Source organism: Anser anser (genome assembly GCF_964211835.1).
Source record: "Anser anser genome assembly, chromosome: 6".
Classification (NCBI taxonomy): domain Eukaryota; kingdom Metazoa; phylum Chordata; class Aves; order Anseriformes; family Anatidae; genus Anser; species Anser anser.
In genome coordinates this window covers 26,922,188-26,944,522 of record NC_139726.1, presented here as the reverse complement: position 1 = coordinate 26,944,522, position 22,335 = coordinate 26,922,188, and the positions used below count along the sequence as shown (strand labels likewise).

At 38.6% G+C, this 22,335-nt stretch overlaps 1 protein-coding gene across 8 annotated transcripts in view; it reads right to left on the bottom strand.

The window, feature by feature from the left end:
- PARD3B (par-3 family cell polarity regulator beta) overlaps positions 1-22,335 on the bottom strand; it is a 536,941-nt gene that overhangs the window by 201,154 nt on the left and 313,452 nt on the right. For all 8 annotated transcript variants that reach the window (XM_083842794.1, XM_083842789.1, XM_083842795.1 and 5 more), the window contains 4 exons: positions 19,475-19,833; positions 17,189-17,328; positions 16,303-16,431; positions 630-815 (listed from right to left, as the gene is read on the bottom strand). In XM_083842794.1, the coding sequence (XP_083698920.1) occupies positions 630-815; positions 16,303-16,431; positions 17,189-17,328; positions 19,475-19,833 (814 nt within the window). The remainder of the gene's footprint in view (positions 1-629; positions 816-16,302; positions 16,432-17,188; positions 17,329-19,474; positions 19,834-22,335) is intronic.

The window sequence follows — 22,335 nt, the reverse complement described above, 5'->3', positions numbered from 1 at the left end:
AACAATTGGTAACTTCTGTGCAATCGATGCCAGGCTCAGCTAAGTCACAATGACTACAATGGTTAAAATATTTTGTACAAAAAATAAAGCAAATGATGAGCTAGGTTTTTATTTACAGTACAAATTAAATACATAACTCTTAACATCACAGAACTGCCAATTACTATTTTTTGTAAATTAATTTTTCTTTTCATTCTTCTATGGGTCTGCCTGTATCACTTGGTGAAAACCGAAAGCAGTGCAGACTGAACGATAAATGTAGATATCTAACTGTCACTGAGTCTAGCAGCACGGTTTAGCAGCAGAATAGTTTCCTGTTCCCTTCTGTGAGCTGTGGGGTAGCTGGGAGGCAGCCTCTCCCTCCTAACTACACAGCCTCAGTCTCCCCACCCTTCCTGCAGTATTTAAATGCCCCACAACATCTGCTTCCATTTACTTTCCTTCGGAAAAGCCTTGCCATGCACATGACACCAGAATCTTGGAATAAAACATTAGACTTGCCGTTCACCTAAAGGAGTGAGTGACAAAAAGTTACTCATTTTTAGAATACTTATCAAGCCAAATTCAGGACTGAACATACAACTGCCAGAATTCTAATGAAACCATAGTCTGATCTGTTTATTCCATACCTTAAAAGCAGCACCTCCGTGAATAACAGACTTGATGAAAATCCCAAGATCAGCTCCGGTCTCCCGAGATTTGTTGCCTTTTAAGCTCACACCAAGTCCAGCAGAGCCAGAATCATTCAGAGGAATCTCAAAGGTCAGCTGCTCTGTGGTTTCTGGAGAAAGAACACTGCAGTTTGGCTCTCCTTTCTAATGGAAAAAATAAGGGTGAAAATAAGGATGAAAATACAGGTGAAAAGGAGACACAGAAACAATGCATAAACTAGTTGCATACATAGGTTCATGTAACAAGAAATAGTCCTATTTTCCAGAAAGTCACTCAAAGAAACTGTGTTACAACCAATAATGCATTTAGAAGGCATTTGGTCACATGATGCGGCTTAAAATGTTATCTTTAACAATAGCTAGCAATATGTTTAAATATAAAGTAGAATGGCTTAGTTTCACATGATATAAAACTGATGTTGCAGCAGAATAATAAAGACTTTAATTTTAAACACAGCTGCATTAAAAATTTAAGTCATAAAACTCTCACCATCTTTACATGCAGCTCACAAACTGTAATGACAGTTGTACTGTTAAATTCAATTCCCCTCTGAAAATTGAGTTACATCCTTAAAAAATTATCCCCCCATTAAAACTGTCTACAGAGGGAAGTTGGTGTAACAAAAGTGATGGTGAGAATTGAAAATGCAGTAACTTATTCTGCACTAACTCCCTTTGTGCATACTTTTATTCCACCCAGAAGTTTTTTACCCCTCTGGTAAAGATTGATCTAAAGATTTTTCCTAGATTAGATTACTGCTTACAAGACTGCAAAGTGAAGTGTCCACAGCTAGGGAAGATCAGAAAGAACTTTCTTTTACTGTACATTGTACCTGCAATTTTGTAGGGTTGTTTGTTGTTGGTTGTTTTTGTTGTTGTTTTGTTGTTGTTTTTAGAGTTAGAATCGTAAGATTAAAGAAAAAAAATCTAGCCTGAAGGATTCATACTGGCACTACGTAGAATAAAAATAAAAAAAGGAAACCTACTATAAGGTGTTCATAGAAGGTATTAGCGTAAAAAGACCTTATGAATCACATCAAATTGTATTCCACACTTCCTTATCCATATAACTCTAAGACAACTGAATAGTTTATGTTGCTTGTCATTTGGACATTTTATATTCTTCATAACAGTAGCGTAAAAAAAATTATTAATAAAAAAGGGAATACACAGACAAGCACAAGTTGAAAAAGATTACTGCAGTCTGTTTTCAAAGGCATCAGTCTTCTGTTCAACTATCATATAGAGGTCACATGCAAGTATTAGCTGGGTCAATCCTGCTTTTACCTAATGAGGAAGAATCATTTCCAGGGGCTAAGCTGCAACACTTACAGTATCAATGTAATTATCAACAAAGTTGCCACAAATACTGATGCTTTCTCAGCAGCCTAATTAATACCATATATTCTTAATTTATTATGAGCAGAAATTAAAATCTTAAAGCAACAGCAACAAAGAAAAACAATAACCACTAAGTACACTTGCATTTATTTCAGATGCCTTTTCACTGATGAGAAGCAGCTACTGTTTAGACTACATGACCCAGTGTCCTGGTTCCAGTTAGGACAGAGTTAATTTTCCTCCTAGTAGCTGGTAGGGTGCTATGTTTTGGATTAGGATGAGAAGAGCGCTGATAACATGCCGATGTTTTAATTGTTGCAGAGCAGTGCTTACACCAAGCCAAGGACTTTTCAGCTTCTTGCTCTGTCCTGCCAGCGAGCAGGCTGGGGGTGCAGCAGGAGCTGGGAGGGGACAGACCCAGGACAGCTGACCCAAACTGGCCAAAGGGGTATTCCATACCATCTGACGTCATGCTGAACAATATATAGGGGTGGCTGGCCGGGGTGGGGGGCCGGCTGCTCGGGGATAGGCTGGGCATCGGTCAACCGGTGGTGAGCAATTGCATTGTGCATCACTTGTTTTGTACACATTATTATTATTAATACTATTATCATTATTACTATTATTATTGTTGTTGTTATTATTTTCCTGTCTTAATAAATTGTCTTTATCTCAACTCACAGGCTTCACTTTCCCGTTTCTCTCCCCCATCCCAGAGAGGGAGGGGGGAGGGTGAGCGAACGGCTGTGTGGTGTTTAGCTGCCAGCCGGGTTAAACCACAACACCCAGAGAGCTAGGACTGTAAACCTCAATCCCAACATGCATCATGCTCATGTTCTTCCTGAAATGTAACTACATGGTATTAAGTCAACACAATTTGTCTATCTGCCAAATATAAAAATGACAGCGCTGACACTGATGGCTGTCTTGATGCCAGCACTCCTCTCCAATACCTGTGCTACTCATCTGTGTTTTTGTCTTTGCCCAACATAAGTAGACAATTCCGTTACAGATCCATCACTTTTGTTTCTTAGCTGTGGATACAGACACATTTTGAACACAGTCCCTGGAAAACTAAAAATTCGTACTTACGTGTGTGAACAATACAGAATGGTTTGTAGATATTCTTGCTCTGACTTTCTTCAGAACAATCAGGGCACGGAAAAAGACAAAATTACTGGCCCTCTAACAAGCATTTAACTTTCTCATGGTTTTGGAGGGAAGATTTTAGTGCTCTACCTTTTGTTTTCCAAAATACACATATGCTTGTCAGTTGATTTAGAACTCTTAGATCAGAACTCTACAGAAATTGCACATCCTGCCTGGACGTGGACAGAGGAAATCCTTCTCAGGTCTCCTTAAGGTCCCTGACATTATATCTCTAGCAGTCCTTCAGGACGGTCTTTTACATATTACTTCAGTGGTCCCCTAAGTAAGCAGTTCCTGTGTGCTGCTATCCCCAGCCTGAAGGCCATGTGTAGAGCCAGAAACAGACCAGGGCTACTGTTTCCTGCAGCACAGGTCTGTACACTGCCTGAGATTTATAAGAAAAACTTCTGCCCTCTGAACAGGAGTGGTCATCCCTTACATCAAGGTCCACTACTAGAAGAGGAATTAGGAATTCTGCACGTTAGGAATTCTGCAGCAGACCTGGTGAATGAAGGACCTTTGATAATTTGTCATTCACTTTCTAAACAGCTGTACAAGGTGCCCCTGGCAAAGTGTTCATAGTGTGGGGGGCTGCAGGGCAGCCTCTGTGAGAAGAGGCCAGGGGTTGCCCTGTGCCAGACACAGCCTCCACGACGGACCCACCACAGGGCACAACTGAGACCCTCACCCAAGATGGTGGCAGAGGGTGGAGGAGGGAACAAAAAGAGCGAGAAGCATCAAGGTCAGAGAAAGGACGAAGAGGAGAAGGAGCTGCTCCATGGCAGAGCAGAGATTCCCTTACAGCTCACAGAAGCCCTGTGCTGGAGTACGTCCTGACAGGGAATTGTCAGGATATTCCTGACAGGGACTGCGGCCCATGGAGACCCCAGGAAAACCTGTTCCTGTATGAAGAACTGCAGCCTGCAGAGAGGATTCAGGCTGGAGCAGGGTACAAGTGAGGAAGAAGGAGCTGTGTTGGGCATAATCAGAAAGAGGGGGTCACTGAATAGTAGTTTTCCCTTTTAGCAGCTCCTTGTTTCTTACTCTTTTCAACTACTTTGGCATGGGAGCCTCCACAGCTCCCCCCCACCCCAACAGACCTCCTCCTGCACCTGCTCTGCACAGCCTCACGCCTCACCTTCTGCATCTCCCTTTGTGTCTCCTCCTCTCGTGCCTCTCTGCCTGCACGTCCTCCTCTGCCTCCTGCCCCCATGTTTCCTCAGAGCTGCAGTACATCCCACTGGTTGTTGCACTCAGGTATTGGGGAGCCTGCTATGGAACTGGCTGGGACTGACACAGGGCACCCCGGCCACTCCCCTGCCACTAAAATCCTGCTGATTATGCCCAAGGCACCTCCAGGCCTATTCCTCTGCTTTAATCCATGACACCTACACCAGACTCTTGGCCTTCTTGTGTATGTAACACAGTGTTTCGGTTGCTCCCAGTACCTCTATGGGAGCAGTGTTGGGGGTTTGTTGCCACAGGACGTAAAGGTTCTCCATCCCCATGCCTACCTTTACCACAGCTGTCAAATTACTTTATAATGTTACCTCAGTATAAACTTGTATTTTATCTAAAACTGAACTTGGTCACGTTCAGATCAGATTTTAATGAGGATGGCTGAAGTTAAGCCCTGGCACAAAAAGCTATTGCTATGCAAAAACATTTTTGAGGAAGAGGTTACACAAGTCAACAGGTTTTACTTTTTCAAGTAAAACATATGTATTTTTTGTTAGCTTCTTTCTCAGAATCATCTTAAATGTTTTACTTCAAGCTCAAAGATGTACACTAATTTTAGGCTAAGTACTTCAAGCATTTGTTAATACAAAATTATTAAAAAATAAAGATGACAAGATCTATACACATCTGTCAAGACAACATATGAAATAAACCAGGCAGATGAGTCTGGTATTGATTAGGATGATCAACTCAAATTCAAGCATTCCCATTTGTACTACTGCTTGTCATACACCCACTTGTGCATCCCTGGCTGCACCCCAGGCCCTGGCAGCAGCGGTGGCCGCAGGGGGCCACACACTGTCCCCTTCCAGCAGCATGGGCAGGCTGCGTGGCAGCACTCAGCTCGGCTCAGGGCATCAGGAAACAAACCGGATGGAGTCCAGAGGACAGCAATGAAAATCTTTTTTAACCCTGAGAGAAAAAGCCTTAAAAAATGAGTCATCTTCTGAACACTTAAACATTTTTCTCATTTTTCTTTGGAGCCAACTTTGAATGAAGAAATACCTCACTTAAGTAGCAGGCAAGGACACATTGGGTGAGTCTCAAAGAAAACTTTTGCCATTGATATCTGGGGAAAAAAGACTGATGAGGTGGTCAGTTGAAGCCTCCCACTATAAACATAGTGAGAGAATATTACATGTAGTTTTTCAGCATAACTGAGTTCAGTTTTAAATTTTTATAAAATAAATTGTTGAAAGCAGAGTAACTGAAAAATAGTAACAAGCTGTTCAACGTTCTATAACAGTTCCCAACTTCATGTAACGTAACTATGCTGTGCATTAGCTCTTGTTAATAGCCTACAAGATCATTGCCTGCATGCCTGGCCATGTCATCTATCAAAGTGGAGACATCAAGACGTATTCAGCAAGACGCCAGGCAAGTATAGTAAATCTTTGTCAGTACTTAGATTCTAAGAAAAACAGAGGAAACTAATTTGGAATACATAACATTTCACTACCATTTCCCTTGCTACAGTTCTCTGAGAAAAGTTTATCATACAAAAATTTCAGCAGATTTAAACAACTACTACTTTTACCCATTACTGTAAAATTTGCTCATCTACCATAAATTCCTTCACTACGTGTTTCTTGTTCAACATAGAGAAATTATCCTAAAACCTCCCCTTTTAATACTTATATTTGGCCTTACCCTAAAATCCAGCTAACACTGATTTAAAGTAATGCTGAACATTGTGTAATAGTACTGTAAAAGTTTGTTACCCATGAGCAAGGGTGAATAACATTTCAATGATTTCACAGGGATGGGTAACAGGAAAGGAGATACACATCTAAAAACAGTGAGTAAACTGTCTTGATTCACTTAAAATTTTCATGCCCTACTCACTGTATGATATCTGACAGCAAATGACTGGGTATTCAGTCTATGATATCTGAAGACTCTTCGGTACAAATACAGGACTGAAACACCTTTCTTCTTTATGGGAGAATGTGGATGGAAACAAAAAGGAGGAAGAACAGAGGAGAAAAAAGGGAGTAACAGAATCATAAGTTTTTTTTTCATCCTATACTCACTAAATAGTTTCCAACTATAATCCTGATACTAGCAGTCTTCATTTGCTCTTGAAAAGAGTGCCTTTTCAATGATAACCAAAAAGAGTTCCAGCCTTCCTTAAGTTAACAGCTCATCACTTAACTGCTTCATTTGGGCAACTGCCTTCATGAGTGATGGCCCCTGTTCCTAGATATGCAGATATGAATACTAAATGTTGCTAGTGACTCACAGAGCTGAATTCCCACTGCCTCCATTTCCCTGACGTTGCTAAAACATTATCCCAAGACATCAATACTTTACAATAGAGCAAACTCCATCAGCTGAGTTATGGTCTGGTAAAGAAAATCTCCTCCAATGCACTAAGCCTCAAATTCTATTAGAAATATTTCTTACCTCAAGATTATCCTAGAATTTGAATTCACTCAAACACAGAATGAATGAAATGAGCTACAACACAAATATGTTTCTGGACGAGGAAAAGGTTTTTACAGTTTAATGTTATAATTTACTCACTCAACAATGATGTTGTGTATTTTCCACCCCAAATTTATCATACCTGAGCAGTTCAGAAATTTCGTGATAGTATATCAATGAAGTTATTCCCTGCTTTTGTGTTTCGTTTAATCCCAGTACCCAGCTAAGCAGCACACAGCTGCTTGCTTACTGCCCCCAAGCAAGATGGGGGAAGAGAGTCAGAAGGGCAAATGTTGAAAAACACACGGGTAAAGATAAAGACATTTTAACAGGGTGAAAAACAAACAAGGAAACACCACAGCAAAGAAAAACAAAGCCAAGGGGAAAAAAACAAAACAAACATAAAAAACACAATGCAAAACACAATTGTTCACCACCAGCCAAACAAGGCCCAGCCCAGCCCCAAGCAACAGCAGCAAACACCCTGCTCCCTTTTCCTCTAATTTTTATGGATGAGCACTGTGTCATGTGGCATGGAAAATCCCTTTGATCAGTTGGGGTCAGCTGTCCTGGCTGTGTCCCCTCTCAGCTTCCTGTGCATCCCCAGCCTGCTCACTGCTGGGGCAACATGAGAAGCAGAAAAGGACTTGACTGTGTGTAAGTACTGCTCAGCAATAACTAAAGCATAGTGTTACCAACACTGTTTTTATCACAAACCCAGAACACAGCACCATATGAACTCCTACGAAGAAAATTAACTCTATCCCAGCCAAAAAAACCTGCTGCAGACACAGGCAAGTAACTCAATGATACTATTATAAATGAGAATTTTTCACATAAATCAAATTCCAGATAGCCAAGTGATGAGTCCTCAGGATGGCTAGAGAGCTTTGAGATAGACTGGCCTGTACTTTTCCTTTAAGATGGGTACATTGTAGACAGCAAAAAAGATTTTCAACTCCTAAGTATTAATAAAACATACTTAAGAGTGAAACAGATTAAAGTAAAAAAGACTTGAAAAATCAATCTCCACTGCTCACTTTACCCTTGCTCTGGGGATCCTTCCTTCAGCTCTGCTAAATTATAGCCTGTCAGCTTTCAATGGCTTCCTCAGTTGCAACAAGCTCTGATATGCACCTGCCTTTTCCTCTGCAGCCTGGCCATGTGTGTTCCCTGCTGTGTGACAGTTCTGTTCCTGCACCATCCAGCACTTTACATAGTTCCTGAGTGCTCCTGACCACTTAGGGAGCAGTCTCATCTCTTTCTTCAGTGTTTTTTTTGTTTGTTTGTTTGTTCCCAGCCCAGAGTACAGTCAAAAGAAGTCCAAGAAGTAATCTTTCCACTTGTTGCCCAGACTCAGCCATTAAACAGAACGGAGCTAACCAACTAAACAGGTACCATTCCTCACCAAGAAAATCAGGACAGGAATGTTTTCATTTACCTAGATATCTGCATGAAACTTCAGTAAAATCAATTCTGACAATTGTTGAATCTCCACAAGACAGACAGAAAAGTTCAGAAGAGTTTACATGAAGGTAAGAGAATAGTGAGAGAACAGAGTTTACTAGCTTTAAGAGCAGAAAACCTAATAATACATACTAAACAATCAGCAACAGAGATAGAAAACCTTCATTCAAGAGTCTCAGGATACGTTTGATTAACTGATGTTCTGCCAATAATTGTATTTACTTAGAAGCACATCTCTACCTCAGGTCTCTGATTTCTTAATTAAAAGGCTATAATAATGGATTCCTAAAGCATCCTAAAATTTTAACGGTATGTAATTGTCTCCAACCAATTCCCAATCTTCTAAAGCACAGACAAAATATACTTTTAGCCTTCTCTTATTCCCACAACACACAAAAACTGCTCAGTCACGAGTACAAACAGAATTGTAACCTCTGAAAAAAGTATTATGCACGGTATTTTTCCCCCTTCTGTTTAGTCCCTGGTTTTATCTATTCAATACTGTGTCAATCCTCTGTCTGCCATGGGACACCACTTTCAATTAGTCCTTTTATTTAATCTTAACCACGCCTGTTCTCATTGACCACTGCACTTTTTATCTGTGGATTTATGATAATCTAATGCATATCTTTCACTGGAAAGGTTGCCTTATTTATCCCCATTGTTCTTTTGCCAAAAGAGAAGCTTACAAAAAAATTAGCTCCCACTTAAGCCAGGAAGGAAATAGCATTTGTTTAACACAACAAGAGACCTTTCAGTACCTGTCTGATGCCCTTGACCAACATGCTATTATAGTCTCTCAATATGCTGGCTGCCCCTTGCCTGGCTGCTCATTTCTGATAAGAGATGCCAACTCCCTGGAGTGCCATTCAGAGCTGAGAGCAAAAGGCAAGAGACCCAGGAGGGTTATTTTCAAAGGCTTATGAAGGAAGTAAGACATTTACATGCTTTTGCAATTATTTTCTGCAAAACCTGTAAAAGCTAAAGAGCAGTACTTAAATTGTGGCACCGCATAACTGTTAGCGGCAGAAAAGCTTGAAAAGAAGATACATGCACTATTCTCTCTATTCTTTTCAAGAGCTTAGGCACAATTAAGAAATACTTTGCTGACAGTTCATTCACTGACTCAATATAAAATCTACACTGTATTTTGCCATAGATATACAGTAATGCTTTTGATAATAATACTCTAAGTTAATGCACTGCTGTAATCTTGTCACGATCTAGTAAATAACTGAAGTCATTGTTGCATGTATTCGTCTTCAGACAGATGCTTTCATATCAGCATCTTTAAAATCATCTGCATTCCACATTGCAATAAAAACTAAATGGTCACTAATGGCACACCCTAAGACAAAAAAAATAACAACAAAACCAGCAAATCTGTGAAGATATATTATGCTGTACTTGGATACTTTTTAAATTAATGCCATACACTACACATTTATGTCATATTAGATAGAATGGTCCTGTTTTGAATTATGTAGACCCTCTAGAATTAGAGCTTTGAAAACTCACAAAATTAGATTCAATTCTTCACCCAAGGCACATACACTGCGTTTCATTTTAGTTATTTGATGTCTCAGGATGCTCCAAAAAATGGAGATCCTCCAATTCACTTGATATGCCTATTCAAGATCACGTGGCAAGTTTTACTCAAGAAAAGGGTTTGTCCTTGCAAAACAGTTTTGTAATTCTATGTGGCACTGCTCTTCAACCTTAAAAATGCAGTTTCATATAATATTGTAAGTTCCAGAACTGTAGGAAATGAGAGAAAAATTAACTAGTTTGGTCCTCAGTCAAGGTACACCACATTGTGAAAATTCCAAGTTCCATCCTAGATGTGAAGTTAATCATATGCTCAAGCACCCTACTGAGCTGGATCCTTATGCAGTTAAGTTACCTTGCTGGTTAGACTGGAAAATCTTGTCACTTGCAAACATGGAAAGCTGCACTGTATTTTCAGGGTGAATTTAGCGTTGCTGTTACTGTATACCTTTGGAATATACTGCAGGCAAACAGTTCACAACACTGTGATGTACAAATCTTATTTATTTATTTTGATTTATTAGTTATTGTTTAAAGGGATGGAAAACAAAGTAGTAAGTAGTGTGATACTTTTATGTCTACTTCAAACTCCATATGCACAGATTTTACACTAAGTCAGTCCTAGAAAAACTTTTTTCACAGATTCTAAGGCAGAGACACTTAAAAACTTTCTTATGGTATATGGAACAAGTCCAGTGACCCTTGTAAAAGGCAATGTACTGCAGTTGCCAGTAAGATTTAAGAATTGCCCAAAGACTTTGTTTTTATGAAATGCAAATACCGTAAGTCTGGTTGGATGATTCTAAGATGTATAATGACTCAGTTTCTGTTAAGAGACAGATTTTCTATGCCTCTGTTCTGATGTATACATAATTCTGATTTCACAGATTTAAGTGGACTGCCAAGCCATTTTGGACAATGCCACAGCTGGGACTGATGCTATCCAGTCAACAGTTTTCATTTCCCAGTGCTCTGAGGCAGCATTCCTCAACACTTACATATCTTGGGCAATAATCCTATAAGCAAATACATTATCCTTTGGCATGAGTAGTAAGACGTTTTTCTCTCCTTATTTGTCCCCACTCTAGTTTTTACTTTACCCACAAGCATCAGAGGTTGTTGCAGGCAATGAGTGCTATGACCATAGTTTTGAGACCACCCTTTTAAGGTTCCTTGAATTTGTTGGAAATAGTAAGACTGGGATCTGACAACGAAAATACTGCTAGGTCATAATAATTTGATGGGCTTGACAAAGAAGGCAATAGTTGACTCAGATGCAGTAACATCGCTAGATGAAAAGCACAGTAAATTGTGTTGGTAGCTATATTGGCACCTAAAAGCATGTGAGAGCTCATTCTGACAGTGAAAAATCATTGAATTTACTTGAGAAAACATTCCTTAAAAATACTTCAATTACTCAAGCAACTTATTCCCCTTTGGTAATTTATGGAGTCCCACCAGAAGCCAGAAACAATGAAAATGAAGGGATACTTCTTGTCACACCTTCTTGTTCACTGTGACAGGAAAGAAGGTCCAGTTCCTTTTGCTGTGGTTCCTTCTAAATAGTCATCTCTTATTGACTTGTACTACAAGCAAGGTAAATAATCAGCTATGCCTCAGTCCATAGTTTTCAATACTGTAAACTACAATAAACTAGATTATGTATCTGTTCTCAGATACATAATCGATGAAAGCTGAAAACCTTTGAGGGCTGTGCTACACAATCTTTGCATTCTAAAGATATATTTTCACAGACACAGTCTGCGCTGATTTCTCAACTAATCTACATAAATAAAATCTAAAACCCCCAAATTAAAAACTTTCTCTGAAAAATTTCTTGGAAAAAAAAAAACACAGAACTTTATCTATATTGTTTATAAAGTAATTCAAGATGGAAAATGCCCTATGTATTCATTATTTCTTTCTCTTCATTATGCAGAACAATTCAGGGACTGAATCTTCTGTGTTATTAAAATCCAAAATACGTATATTGACCTATTTTTTGAAAGACTTTTTCCCTTTGAATAGAGAGAACACAACAGAGAATTGGTACTTGCTGGAATCATTTTGTGACTGAAATTATTTGACCATTTCTGTTTTATCAGGCATTAGAATCACTGGTTTGACCTACAAAAACAGGTGCAAAAATGCTTAAGTCTATGCTGAAATCTCATCTATTATTTCCTGCACTTAAAAAGGCAAGAAACAATTAGAAGGAAGTAATAGAAAATAAGCTCTGAATATTAAAAAAAAAACAAAAAAAAAGAACAACACTTGAGGCAAACAAGTTCTTCAGGCACAGAAGTTCAGGGTAGTGGAAGGAACTAATTAGTGGGACATTGAAACATAAAAGTTAATCAAACAGTGAGCAGGAAAAAATGCTTAACTGAACTTGCCTTTCATCACGATTCTTTCAATCCTATACAATAAATGTATAAAAGAGACTTAAGAGTTAAAGATCAACAGCTACCTTACATACATTGTTCTTCTTTTGGCTTTTGTTGTATAAATACTGGTTTGTCCCCTTTCCTCCATCATTCTTCAAGGATCAGGGAATATGCTAAGAAACTACAGAAACTATGATTACAACTGAAATTGGTAAGTTGAAGCTACCTATAAAGCAAGTAAGGTATATGCAAAACTTATATGATGTATGTGCTTCAAAAACAAATGCTCCCAAATATTTTCAGTGCTATATTACTTCTGGCAAGTGCAACACCTGGATATTTCTCTGCCTGTGTGTACAATATCCAAAGGCCTGAGGGCTCAGGGAAAAAGAATTAAAAAAAAGTATCTCTAAAATGAGACTCCAAGAATTGCATAGGGCCATGGCACAGAATGGGTTACACCAGAGCTGCTCTCATTCAAGCAGCTTTGCTTGTTTTACCAATATAGGGATAAAGGAATGGAAAGGGAAGAAGTGATCTTTACATCATTATTAAAAGAAATGGCACCTTCAGATCATACATTTTTCCCAGAGAAAGAACAAGATGCACATGATCAAAACACTGTACTTTCAAAACACAGTAGAATGGTAGTCACAGTTTGATGTGTATTCCATTTACTTTGATAAGAGCTGGAAAATCCAAACCCATTAAGATAGTTTCTCTCTGTAATATTAGCCATCCTTCAGAAAACAATCACTGTTGAACAGTTTAAAATCCAAATGCACCTCACAGAATGCACTAATCACTGGCCACTCTGTAGACTGCTGTAATTAAGTGAATCAAGATCTTCCCCTGAGTTTTGGAATCAGCTCCCTACTCAGCTGCTACATTGTCAACAGCTGGCACGAATTAGAAGGAACATTTGGCTAACTGGATAATAAGGAGGACAGCCTGTGGTTGGTCCAAATTCTACTTCACTGATCTGCTTCAATCAAAAAAAAAAATTATTAGATCCTCCTTTTTTTTTTTTTTTAAGCAGCAACAACACTACAAAGATTGGGTTTTCTATTTTATTCCCTCATTATGTGCAAACAATGTAACTGTACAACTCTCAGATGTTGCATGAGCTAGTGTAACTGAAGCCATAATTCTCTACAATTTAATAATGTTGTTTGCAACACTCATTCATCCTCACCCCTATCATACCTCTCTCCTCTGGTGTGGTAGAGGTTTGTTACTGTTTTTCTACTTCCTAGCAATTCATCAACATAGATCACAGTAACAAAACCCCAAAACTCTTCTCTTCATCTAACTTAAGGAAGAGGAGGTATTCGCCAGACCAAGCTCTCACCAAACAGCAGCTTTGTGATGTGGTAAAGTCATATTACATCACTACAGATCCACACAACCAAATGCCATTCTCCCTTACTTTGTTACATTATTTGCTTTGTGCCCATACAGCTGTCAAATTCTTTACAGAAATCAACGTAGGAACCAAGTTCTAGTGTAGTAATATGCTCAATATAGTTTTGTGCATATTCTCCAGTGGGTCCAAGCACCAGAGGCATCTTTGCCAGAGGAAGCTGTGGGAAATGGACAGACTTACTAGACGGTCTTCTCCTGCTCCTTACAGCAGGTAACAAGGAATCTAAAGAAGATAGTTCCTCAGATTACACTCAAGTCCCTGGAGAACTGCTCAAGTCAAGAACAAGTCTGATATAAAGCAATTACCCTATTGCCAAGCATTAACAAATCTTCCATGTATTTAGATAAAATCTGCATGCATATTACATAGCCTGTGCATGCTGTTGCAGCTGTCCTTGAAAAATACTGGATTATCCACTGCCTCTCCCTCCAAAAACGAACATTTGAAATGCTGGCTTTTTTCTCCTCTTTGATCAAAACAGCACTGTAACTTTCGAGCTAGTAGAGGATTAGCCTAATGTAATATCATGGCTAAAGCTGAAAACAAACAAAAAAACTAAACTTTATTATTATTATTATTTTTAATTTTTGCTAAGACTACTCTCAGATGTCTCATGAATCTTAATGAGTATCATGTTAGTATCAACATCTGCTAGTTTAGTGCTATGTTAACCCATACTTTTGCCATGAGCTACCAAACAGATGTTGCTAAAAGGCTTTTAAATTTAGAAGGGCTGGTTCCATAAAATCATCCACTGTATTTTAGTAACTCACATTTGTATTAGACTGTATTTGGTTTGGATAACAAGAAACACAGAATAGTATTAGAATTCACATATCATCACTATTTCTGCTAGGGCCATCACTCTGTGCATCATTCTTTTGCAAAGAAAGCAATCTAAGCGAAGGTCAAGCCAACATGATAAATGTGGCTAGATTTCTAGATTTCAATCATGCCAGTCAAAAGTAAACCACCTTTTGAAAAGGAGTTAATCCTTGCTGTGGAGGCCCAAATTTAATAGCAGGCAATTGTGGAAGGTAAAAATTACAAACTGCTTTTAGATTCTCCCAGCCTGCTATATCCATGTACTTTACAGTGATTCCCAGGAGAATTCGGACTACAACAGAAAAGAATAATGTATAATGCTAGGGGAAGAGGAGAGAGAAAAGAAGAAAACACGCTTTAGAAAAAGTACACTTTCCAAGTAATGTGTTTTATAACTTAAAAACACACACAAAAAAAACCTGTTGAAGAGTCACCTTTACAAAAAAAAAAAAAAAAACACAAGCTTGCATTTAGAGGAGATGGTAGATGAAAAGAAATCCTAAATCTAACAGCTAATTCAGTACTTGGATCTCAGAAATTTCTCTCAGATCTACACAGACACTGACTCCACAGCTCAGGCGTTCCTAAGCAGAGCCTTACAAGGACAAACTTATCTGTTTTGGGAACTACTGACAAGGAATGCCCAATTAACCCATGACAGGGCTGAAAAATATTCTATTATTCTCCTTAAAAATTCTTCAATCAGAAAGGAAAAGGAAAACAAAAATAGTTTTTTTAAGATTGCTCTACTACAGGAAAAAGCGGGCATCAGATGAACAAGAGAAGGGCTCACAGGACAGAATCTGAACTCCTCTCCAGCTTCTCATCCTACCAGAGGCAATGGACACCCTTACCTTAGCAAGGTCCAGCTGATAACAAGGTAACATGAAGAAAATTATTAGCAATGTTTGGTGAGAAAACATACTGGAGAATTTCTGTAAAAGACTGTAACAGTCTTAAAGCAAGATGACTCCTTCCCCCTTTTTGCTTTTCCTTTTAAGAAAAAACTGAAGGCGGTTTGTGTTCTTTAGAGAAGATAAAAAGAGACAAAAGCAGGAAATGCTGTCCTTCCTTTATCCCAAGAACTTCTTAATGAAAGGTCAAGTAAAGCCATCAATCAAGATAAGGAAGAGGCAACCAAAGAGATGACCAGCTTTGAGGGGAAACACGTATGTAACAGATAGCACTTTTACATTGATGTAGTCCTCCTATGACCATGTGAGACACAAAAGAACAGTTTCATGTTCACATTAAAAAAAAAAAAGGGGGGGGGGTGAAATTAAGCACTAGAGATAAGCTCTGGCATGTCTGATTCTCTGCTATTAAGTCAGACTCACAGCCAACAAAAAGTTCGCTTCCAAAACTTGTCAGGAACACAATGGAATATTACCCCTCACCACTCCACAGTTTGGCAACCTGGATTAGAAGATGCATCTCCTGGGGGCAGTCGCCACCACTAGCTTGTTACTGATAAGCTGCAGGACTCACTATATGACCTTTAAACTGTTTTAAAAGTTTGTTGCTTTTCTCAAAGAGAATGATCCACTTTCAGTCATGCTTGACCTCACAGTTACAAAATTCATGTACAATATTCCCTTGTGAATTATACTTATGATGTCATTTCTGGGCTGAAAATCAAATTTCATGGAATTCTATCTAAAGTGGATAAAATTAAATATAAATACTTCTGAAATACAAGTCTTACAGAGTTACCCTTTGCTAGCTTTCTCAGCCAACATCAGTTCATTTCTATTTCCTGAGCCAGTTTTAAAACATGGAATTGTTTCAATATCACTCTTCAGGAAAAAATAACAACGATTACCAGCTCTCGAGGTAGAAAGGCCTCCTCCTGACGAGCCACAATCAGACAGACTGTTTCCCCTTGCTTTGTGCTCCTCAGCATAGCTACAAGCTCTTCTTGGGTCCTGCCAGTGATGTCCCGTCCATTCACCTACATGGCACAAAAGAAAAGAGGATGCCATATCCGTGAATATGTCCTTTTGTCATTTTCCCCTCACCTAAGTCAGGTGTCATTCAGTGACTGAGAGCAAAGATAATTAACAACAGCTTCCACACCGTCTTCCTCTGACCCTGCACAAGTCACTTAACCTTTTTTCCTCATTTTCACCATCTGCTAAAGGAGGTCTGTAGTACTTACCCACCTTGCAGGGGGTTTGTGAGGCTTAATTAGTTTGTAAAGCACTTTGAAGATGAGAAGTACAAAAACAACACGTAAGTATTATTAAAACTGTTTACCTTAAGAGCTTTTTGAGGTTAGTAAGTAGAAATAACCCATTAGATAATGAGATTTTAAGTCACAATCTATCTGAAAATTTTAAAAAGACCAATTTGAGCAAAATTGCCTTAAAATGAGCACTTAACCACCTCGATATTAATCAGACTTCTGGACATGGCTGAAGAGGCAATACATGCTCTGTTTCTCAACTGATGTGTTTATCTGCTTTAAGAGCCAGTATGTTATCAGATCTCCCTTGTTCTACTGTCCCATGAACCTCTGTAAAAATAAACTTTTTCTAAATTGTGGTGTAAAAAACTTGCTGGCAAAAAGAACAAAAGTCATGACACTTTTTACCAAGGTCAGGAATTTTAATTCCATACATCAGTAGTATTTATAGGAAGTACCATATGTATGTTAAAACCAGTGATTGATACTCAGCAGCAGAAATAAAATAAATATTTATCCTAACCTCCAGGATTCTGTCGCCTGACTGCAAACGACCATCTTTTACTGCTGCACCTTTTGGTAAAATATTCTTCACAAAAATAGGACCAGGACCGTGTACTGAAGACTCTCTGGTAACAACAGTGAAACCAAGTCCTTCCGGACCTAGAAAATCAGACAAAAAATTCCCAATGTAAGTTTTAACAAGCCAATGATGATCATTAAAATAAGTAATCAGTCAGGAACATATATCACAGACACTCATTCGGGCTATCTCTTAAAGAAGGAAAGCAAACAAAAAGCTGGAAACATGAGCATAATTTCTGCATGGTCTAGAGAAGAATTATATCAATGTCAGAACACACATGCTCAAATCTTTCAACAACTACAGACAGAAATACTTTTGGATAACCCACAATAACACAAGACAAACCAGAACTCTCATTTTAAAGAGAATACTTTTTCTGTAAATGGTTTTATCACCAGCCTTCACATTAACATCAACAGTCTATGCAATAAATCAGAGCAATTAGAATTGCTTATTTATGAGCATAAATATAATTTAGCAGTAGCTTTAATGTAACAGTGAAAAGTAGAAAATATCACATGATTTGAAGGCAAAAATTGCTGACTATATGCTGCTAAGAAGGGACAAGTGTTCTGAAGCTGCAGTAAGTGAAGGCATTTTACATTTGGAAATAAACAACCTGAAGTGTTAATAGAAAAATGTTTTAATAAATAACTAGGTAGTAAAATCAATATTAACAGTAAGTCACTATAATCATCCATGACTGGTAAGGTCCATAAAATATTTTTTCACTGAGCATGATTGCTACCAAGCGAATGGTTTTCAGACATACAATGTCAGTATCACATTCCTATCATATCTAAAAATATAAATTACAGTTTAAAAATCAAAAACATTACATCTAACTTGACAAAAATTCTGAAGTAGGTTTTGTTAAGAAAAAGCTGAAGAGTCCAGAAGTAAAAATGAGTGATTTAAGTTAAGAAGTAACAAAAATTAAGAAATGACAGCTTGATTACATTCAATATATGTTATAAGAATAAAGTTACAGACAGTTTTTAAAAAGGCCACTTCTAGCATCAGACTTAACTCTCAGTCAAATCAGAGACAGAAATTAAACAGAAAATGCAACTACTGATTGGGATACACTTAATAAAACACATTTTGCTGGATGTGCACAAACCTGCTATTCTATGCAAAGACAGATCCGCATGGAGCAGCAATTAAGGATATACACACAAAAAGCAGGACACTGACAGCTATATAAATACAGATGGAAAGATAAGGTTTGTAGAAAATAAAAAGGGGAAAGGGTAAATGTGGTCAGTATGAAACAGTGCAGAGTATATTTTTAAACATCTTTTAAAAATGTCATAACAGCGTTAGTCAATTAGCAAATATAAATAAAAACTAATGAAGATCAGCAGCAGGAATTTCGAACTTTTATTCTGTACTTGGGAAAATCCCCTGTACTCGGCTCTGGTGAGGCCGTACCTCGAGTACTGTGTTCAGTTTTGGGCCCCTCGCTACAAGAAGGACATGGAGGTGCTCGAGAGAGTCCAGAGAAAGGCAACGAAGCTGGTGAGGGGTCTGGAGAACAAGTCTTACGAGGAGCGGCTGAGGGAGCTGGGGTTGTTTAGCCTCGAGAAGAGGAGGCTCAGGGGAGACCTCATCGCTCTCTATAGGTACCTTAAAGGAGGCTGTAGCAAGGTGTGGGTTGGTCTATTCTCCCACGTGCCTGGTGACAGGACGAGGGGGAATGGGCGAAAGTTGCGCCAGGGGAGGTTTAGGTTGGATGTTAAGAAGAACTTCTTTACTGAAAGGGTTGTTAGGCACTGGAATGGGCTGCCCAGGGAGGTGGTGGAGTCACCATCCCTGGAGGTCTTTAAAAGATGTTTAGATGTAGCCATTAGTGATATGGTTTAGTGTAGGACTTGTTAGTGTTAGGGCTGAGGTTGGACTAGGTGATCTTGGAGGTCTCTTCCAACCTAGACGGTTCTGTGATTCTGTGAAAAGGCTGAAGTATCTCTTCATATCGCATGTTGCCAATCAAATACCTTCCACGTAAGAGATATTTTAAAATCAGTAAGTCAAGATAACATGCTTCCAAAATTTACAGGAAAGCTGTCTGTTGAGAACATTACTGCTAACATTCCCCTACCTTCTGTAAGTTCTGGAGCTCTTTAACCAAAAATAACTTGCTTGTATTTTTCATGTCACTAGTTTAAAGTTCAAGTAACAAAAATACAGAAAAAAAAAAACATATAATCACTAAAGACTCACCTTTTTTCAAGTCTATCTTTATTTTCTTCGCATTTTTTTTATTGCCAAAGCCCATAAGGGGAGACAGTGAGGGTGAAGATGATTTTCTACTCAGACGTGGGAGGTTGGGGCTCTTAGCTTGTTGTAGTGTTGACTGTACACCTGCCTCCAAGCTGCCTGCTCCAGAAAGATTAACTGGTTTCAGAGTAGGTTTTGGATGAACAGGAGGTGGAACCTTTGTTTTTGGAACTTCTTCTTCATTATGCAGAAAACAAAGGGGAGCAATAGCAGACTTCTCATACTGTTCTCGATTATATGGAGGAAGGACTTCCAAGATGACACTTTGAAATTTCATTGCCTGACGGAAGATGTCCTGAGCCCTTTAAACGAAAGGTATGAAAATTCACATAACAAATCAGAAAATATGGGCTAAGGTTTGAAGTTTTCACAGAGAATAAGATAAAAATGTATCTTAAATATGGACAAATATCACCTTCATATCTACAGTTCCTTCTCTAAAAAGTAAGCATGAAATAAGATTTCTATACTGCAGCATTTCCTCAAGTTAAAGGAACAGCACATCTGTAAGGATTCCTAAAGTGCTATGAAAACATATCAGCCAGAATTAAATAACTAACACAATTCTTCATGCAGAGCATCAGGTAGTGAAGTTCTGAGGGCAAAAGCTCTCTAAAAGACTAAAGTTACAATTTGCTACTTTTTCCAAGTGTTTGCCTGCTACGTTTTATTGTTGGAACAGAGGCACCGTGATTACCTAGCAATTGCTCTTGTGGATACATCTATCCTGAGCAAGCTCAAGACTCCAGTTTTTCCACTAGAGCCTAACCGTGCCTCAAATTCCTTCATTACTCCTAACGCAACCAATAGCTGACTTCACAGCAATAGAGAATGGAGGGATGGAAAATACGGGCATGCTCAGAAGAAACATGGTGGCTGCAAATGGTGCAATACAATAGAACGAGGGTATGGGATATACAGACATCAGAAGAAACCTGATGACTACAAAAGAGGCAACTGTTTGTGTGTTTCTACATAAATTCATAAATAACTAAGTAGATAGTACTCGCATCTTTCAAGCAGCAGCTTCTTCCTAAGGTAGATACTTGGACTTAAACAATGTATTTAAAGATGTGTTCAAGTACAGCACCAGAAACTGTGTTAGAGCATTTCATGAAACTGCTCCCCTTGACTTGATATACAATAACAATACAATGTTTGGACTCATGATTCTTTGCAAGGCAATTAAGACAACTTAGCCAAAGCAACAGTTCCCACAGCCTTCCCCAGATTTTGAAAAACCTATAGACTCAGTCATATCTGTTAAGATATGTTATAAACCTTGAGTTCTGAAGGAACAAAGTAGAACACTTTCTGTGCTTTTCTTTCTCATCTTCTGAGGGTTTAACGGAAGTGGACTGAAAGTCTTCCACATTGCAGAAGGCAACTTAAATAAAAACAGAAATACTGAAGAAATACTGAAGAACTTTTGGGGAATGAAAAAAAATCAAGTACTTCTGTTTAGCAAAAGGCAAGTCGAAGGGAAAAGTAATGGCCACATTTATTTTTAAATAGAAACAGAGAATCTTTTAGGTTGGAAAAGACCTCTAAGATCACCAAGTCCAGCCGTTAACCAAGCACTGCCAAGTCTACCACTAAACCACATCCCTAAATCATGATGTCCTTTGAGAACAACTTACACATCTCCTACCTTTCTTTAGCATATCTGTCAGCAAAGTCAGTATTTCACTGAAATCTTGGCTTTGGATTTATACTTGGTTATGAAACATAAGTCAGTGCTGAACGTACTTCTGAAGTAAACAAAGTTTTCTACACTGCTACAGTGAACAAGCCACTGCAGATGTTAACATCCTGAATGTACACCTAGTGCTTTCCCAGACCAACAATACTTCATAGTACATCCACCTTGCAGCTATAGCTCCTGGGAGGGAGGGGCTGTTTTGAGTGTAATTTTTTTGGCAACACGAACATGCTGAAGTCATAGCAAAGTCTCAACAGATGCAAGGGATACTTCTGCAAGACAAAAATGTCTTGTCTACACTGAGCATATATATGCACCAGTAGTCAGAGCAATTGCGTTCATTGATAGGAGACATGACTAGAAGGGAAACCTCAAACTCAGAGAAGAAAGGGAGCAGGAAGAGTGTTGTGAGGGTATTCTTCCAGCATCACCCTTGAGGGTTAGGTTTCAGTGAAACTTTAACTGCGCTATCCCAATGTGTCTGCAGGGGTTATAGGTTTTCAAGGACAGACTTCATCCTGATCTTAAAAATCACTGCATGCTCACAGCATAAGGATGTAAAGTCTTAACCAGGTTTCTCTCATTCCTCATCTTCATCCTTGCAAGTGGCCACACATGGCTACATGTTACAAGATAATTTAAAAACTCAGTTTCAGGAAATGAATATTTTAAATATATGAAAGAGAAAATATAAGATCTCCTACAAACAAAACATAGTGGAAATAACACAAGTCATCCTTTGGGAAAGTCTAAATGCAGTCTGCAGGGGCAAAATAACTGGATGCACTTCAAAGAGAAAAAATAATGGATGGAGAAATTTACATTTCTGGAGACCCCAAACGCATACTTTAAAGAAATAAGGGAGTCAATTAAAAGAGGTGCTAGAAGCTCTGCAACACAACAGAATGTAATTGAATAGATTAACAGCAAATGAAAAAGCAGACCAGTAGTCCCAATATATACAAATATTATAAACGTGGGAATACAGAAAGTAGGTTGTTGCTATTACAACTGCAGAAGAAGCAATCACCAGGAGCAATACTAGAAAGCCACTGCTGAAAATGGAAGGAGACAGTATGTAACAATCTCCGCTAAGTATTAA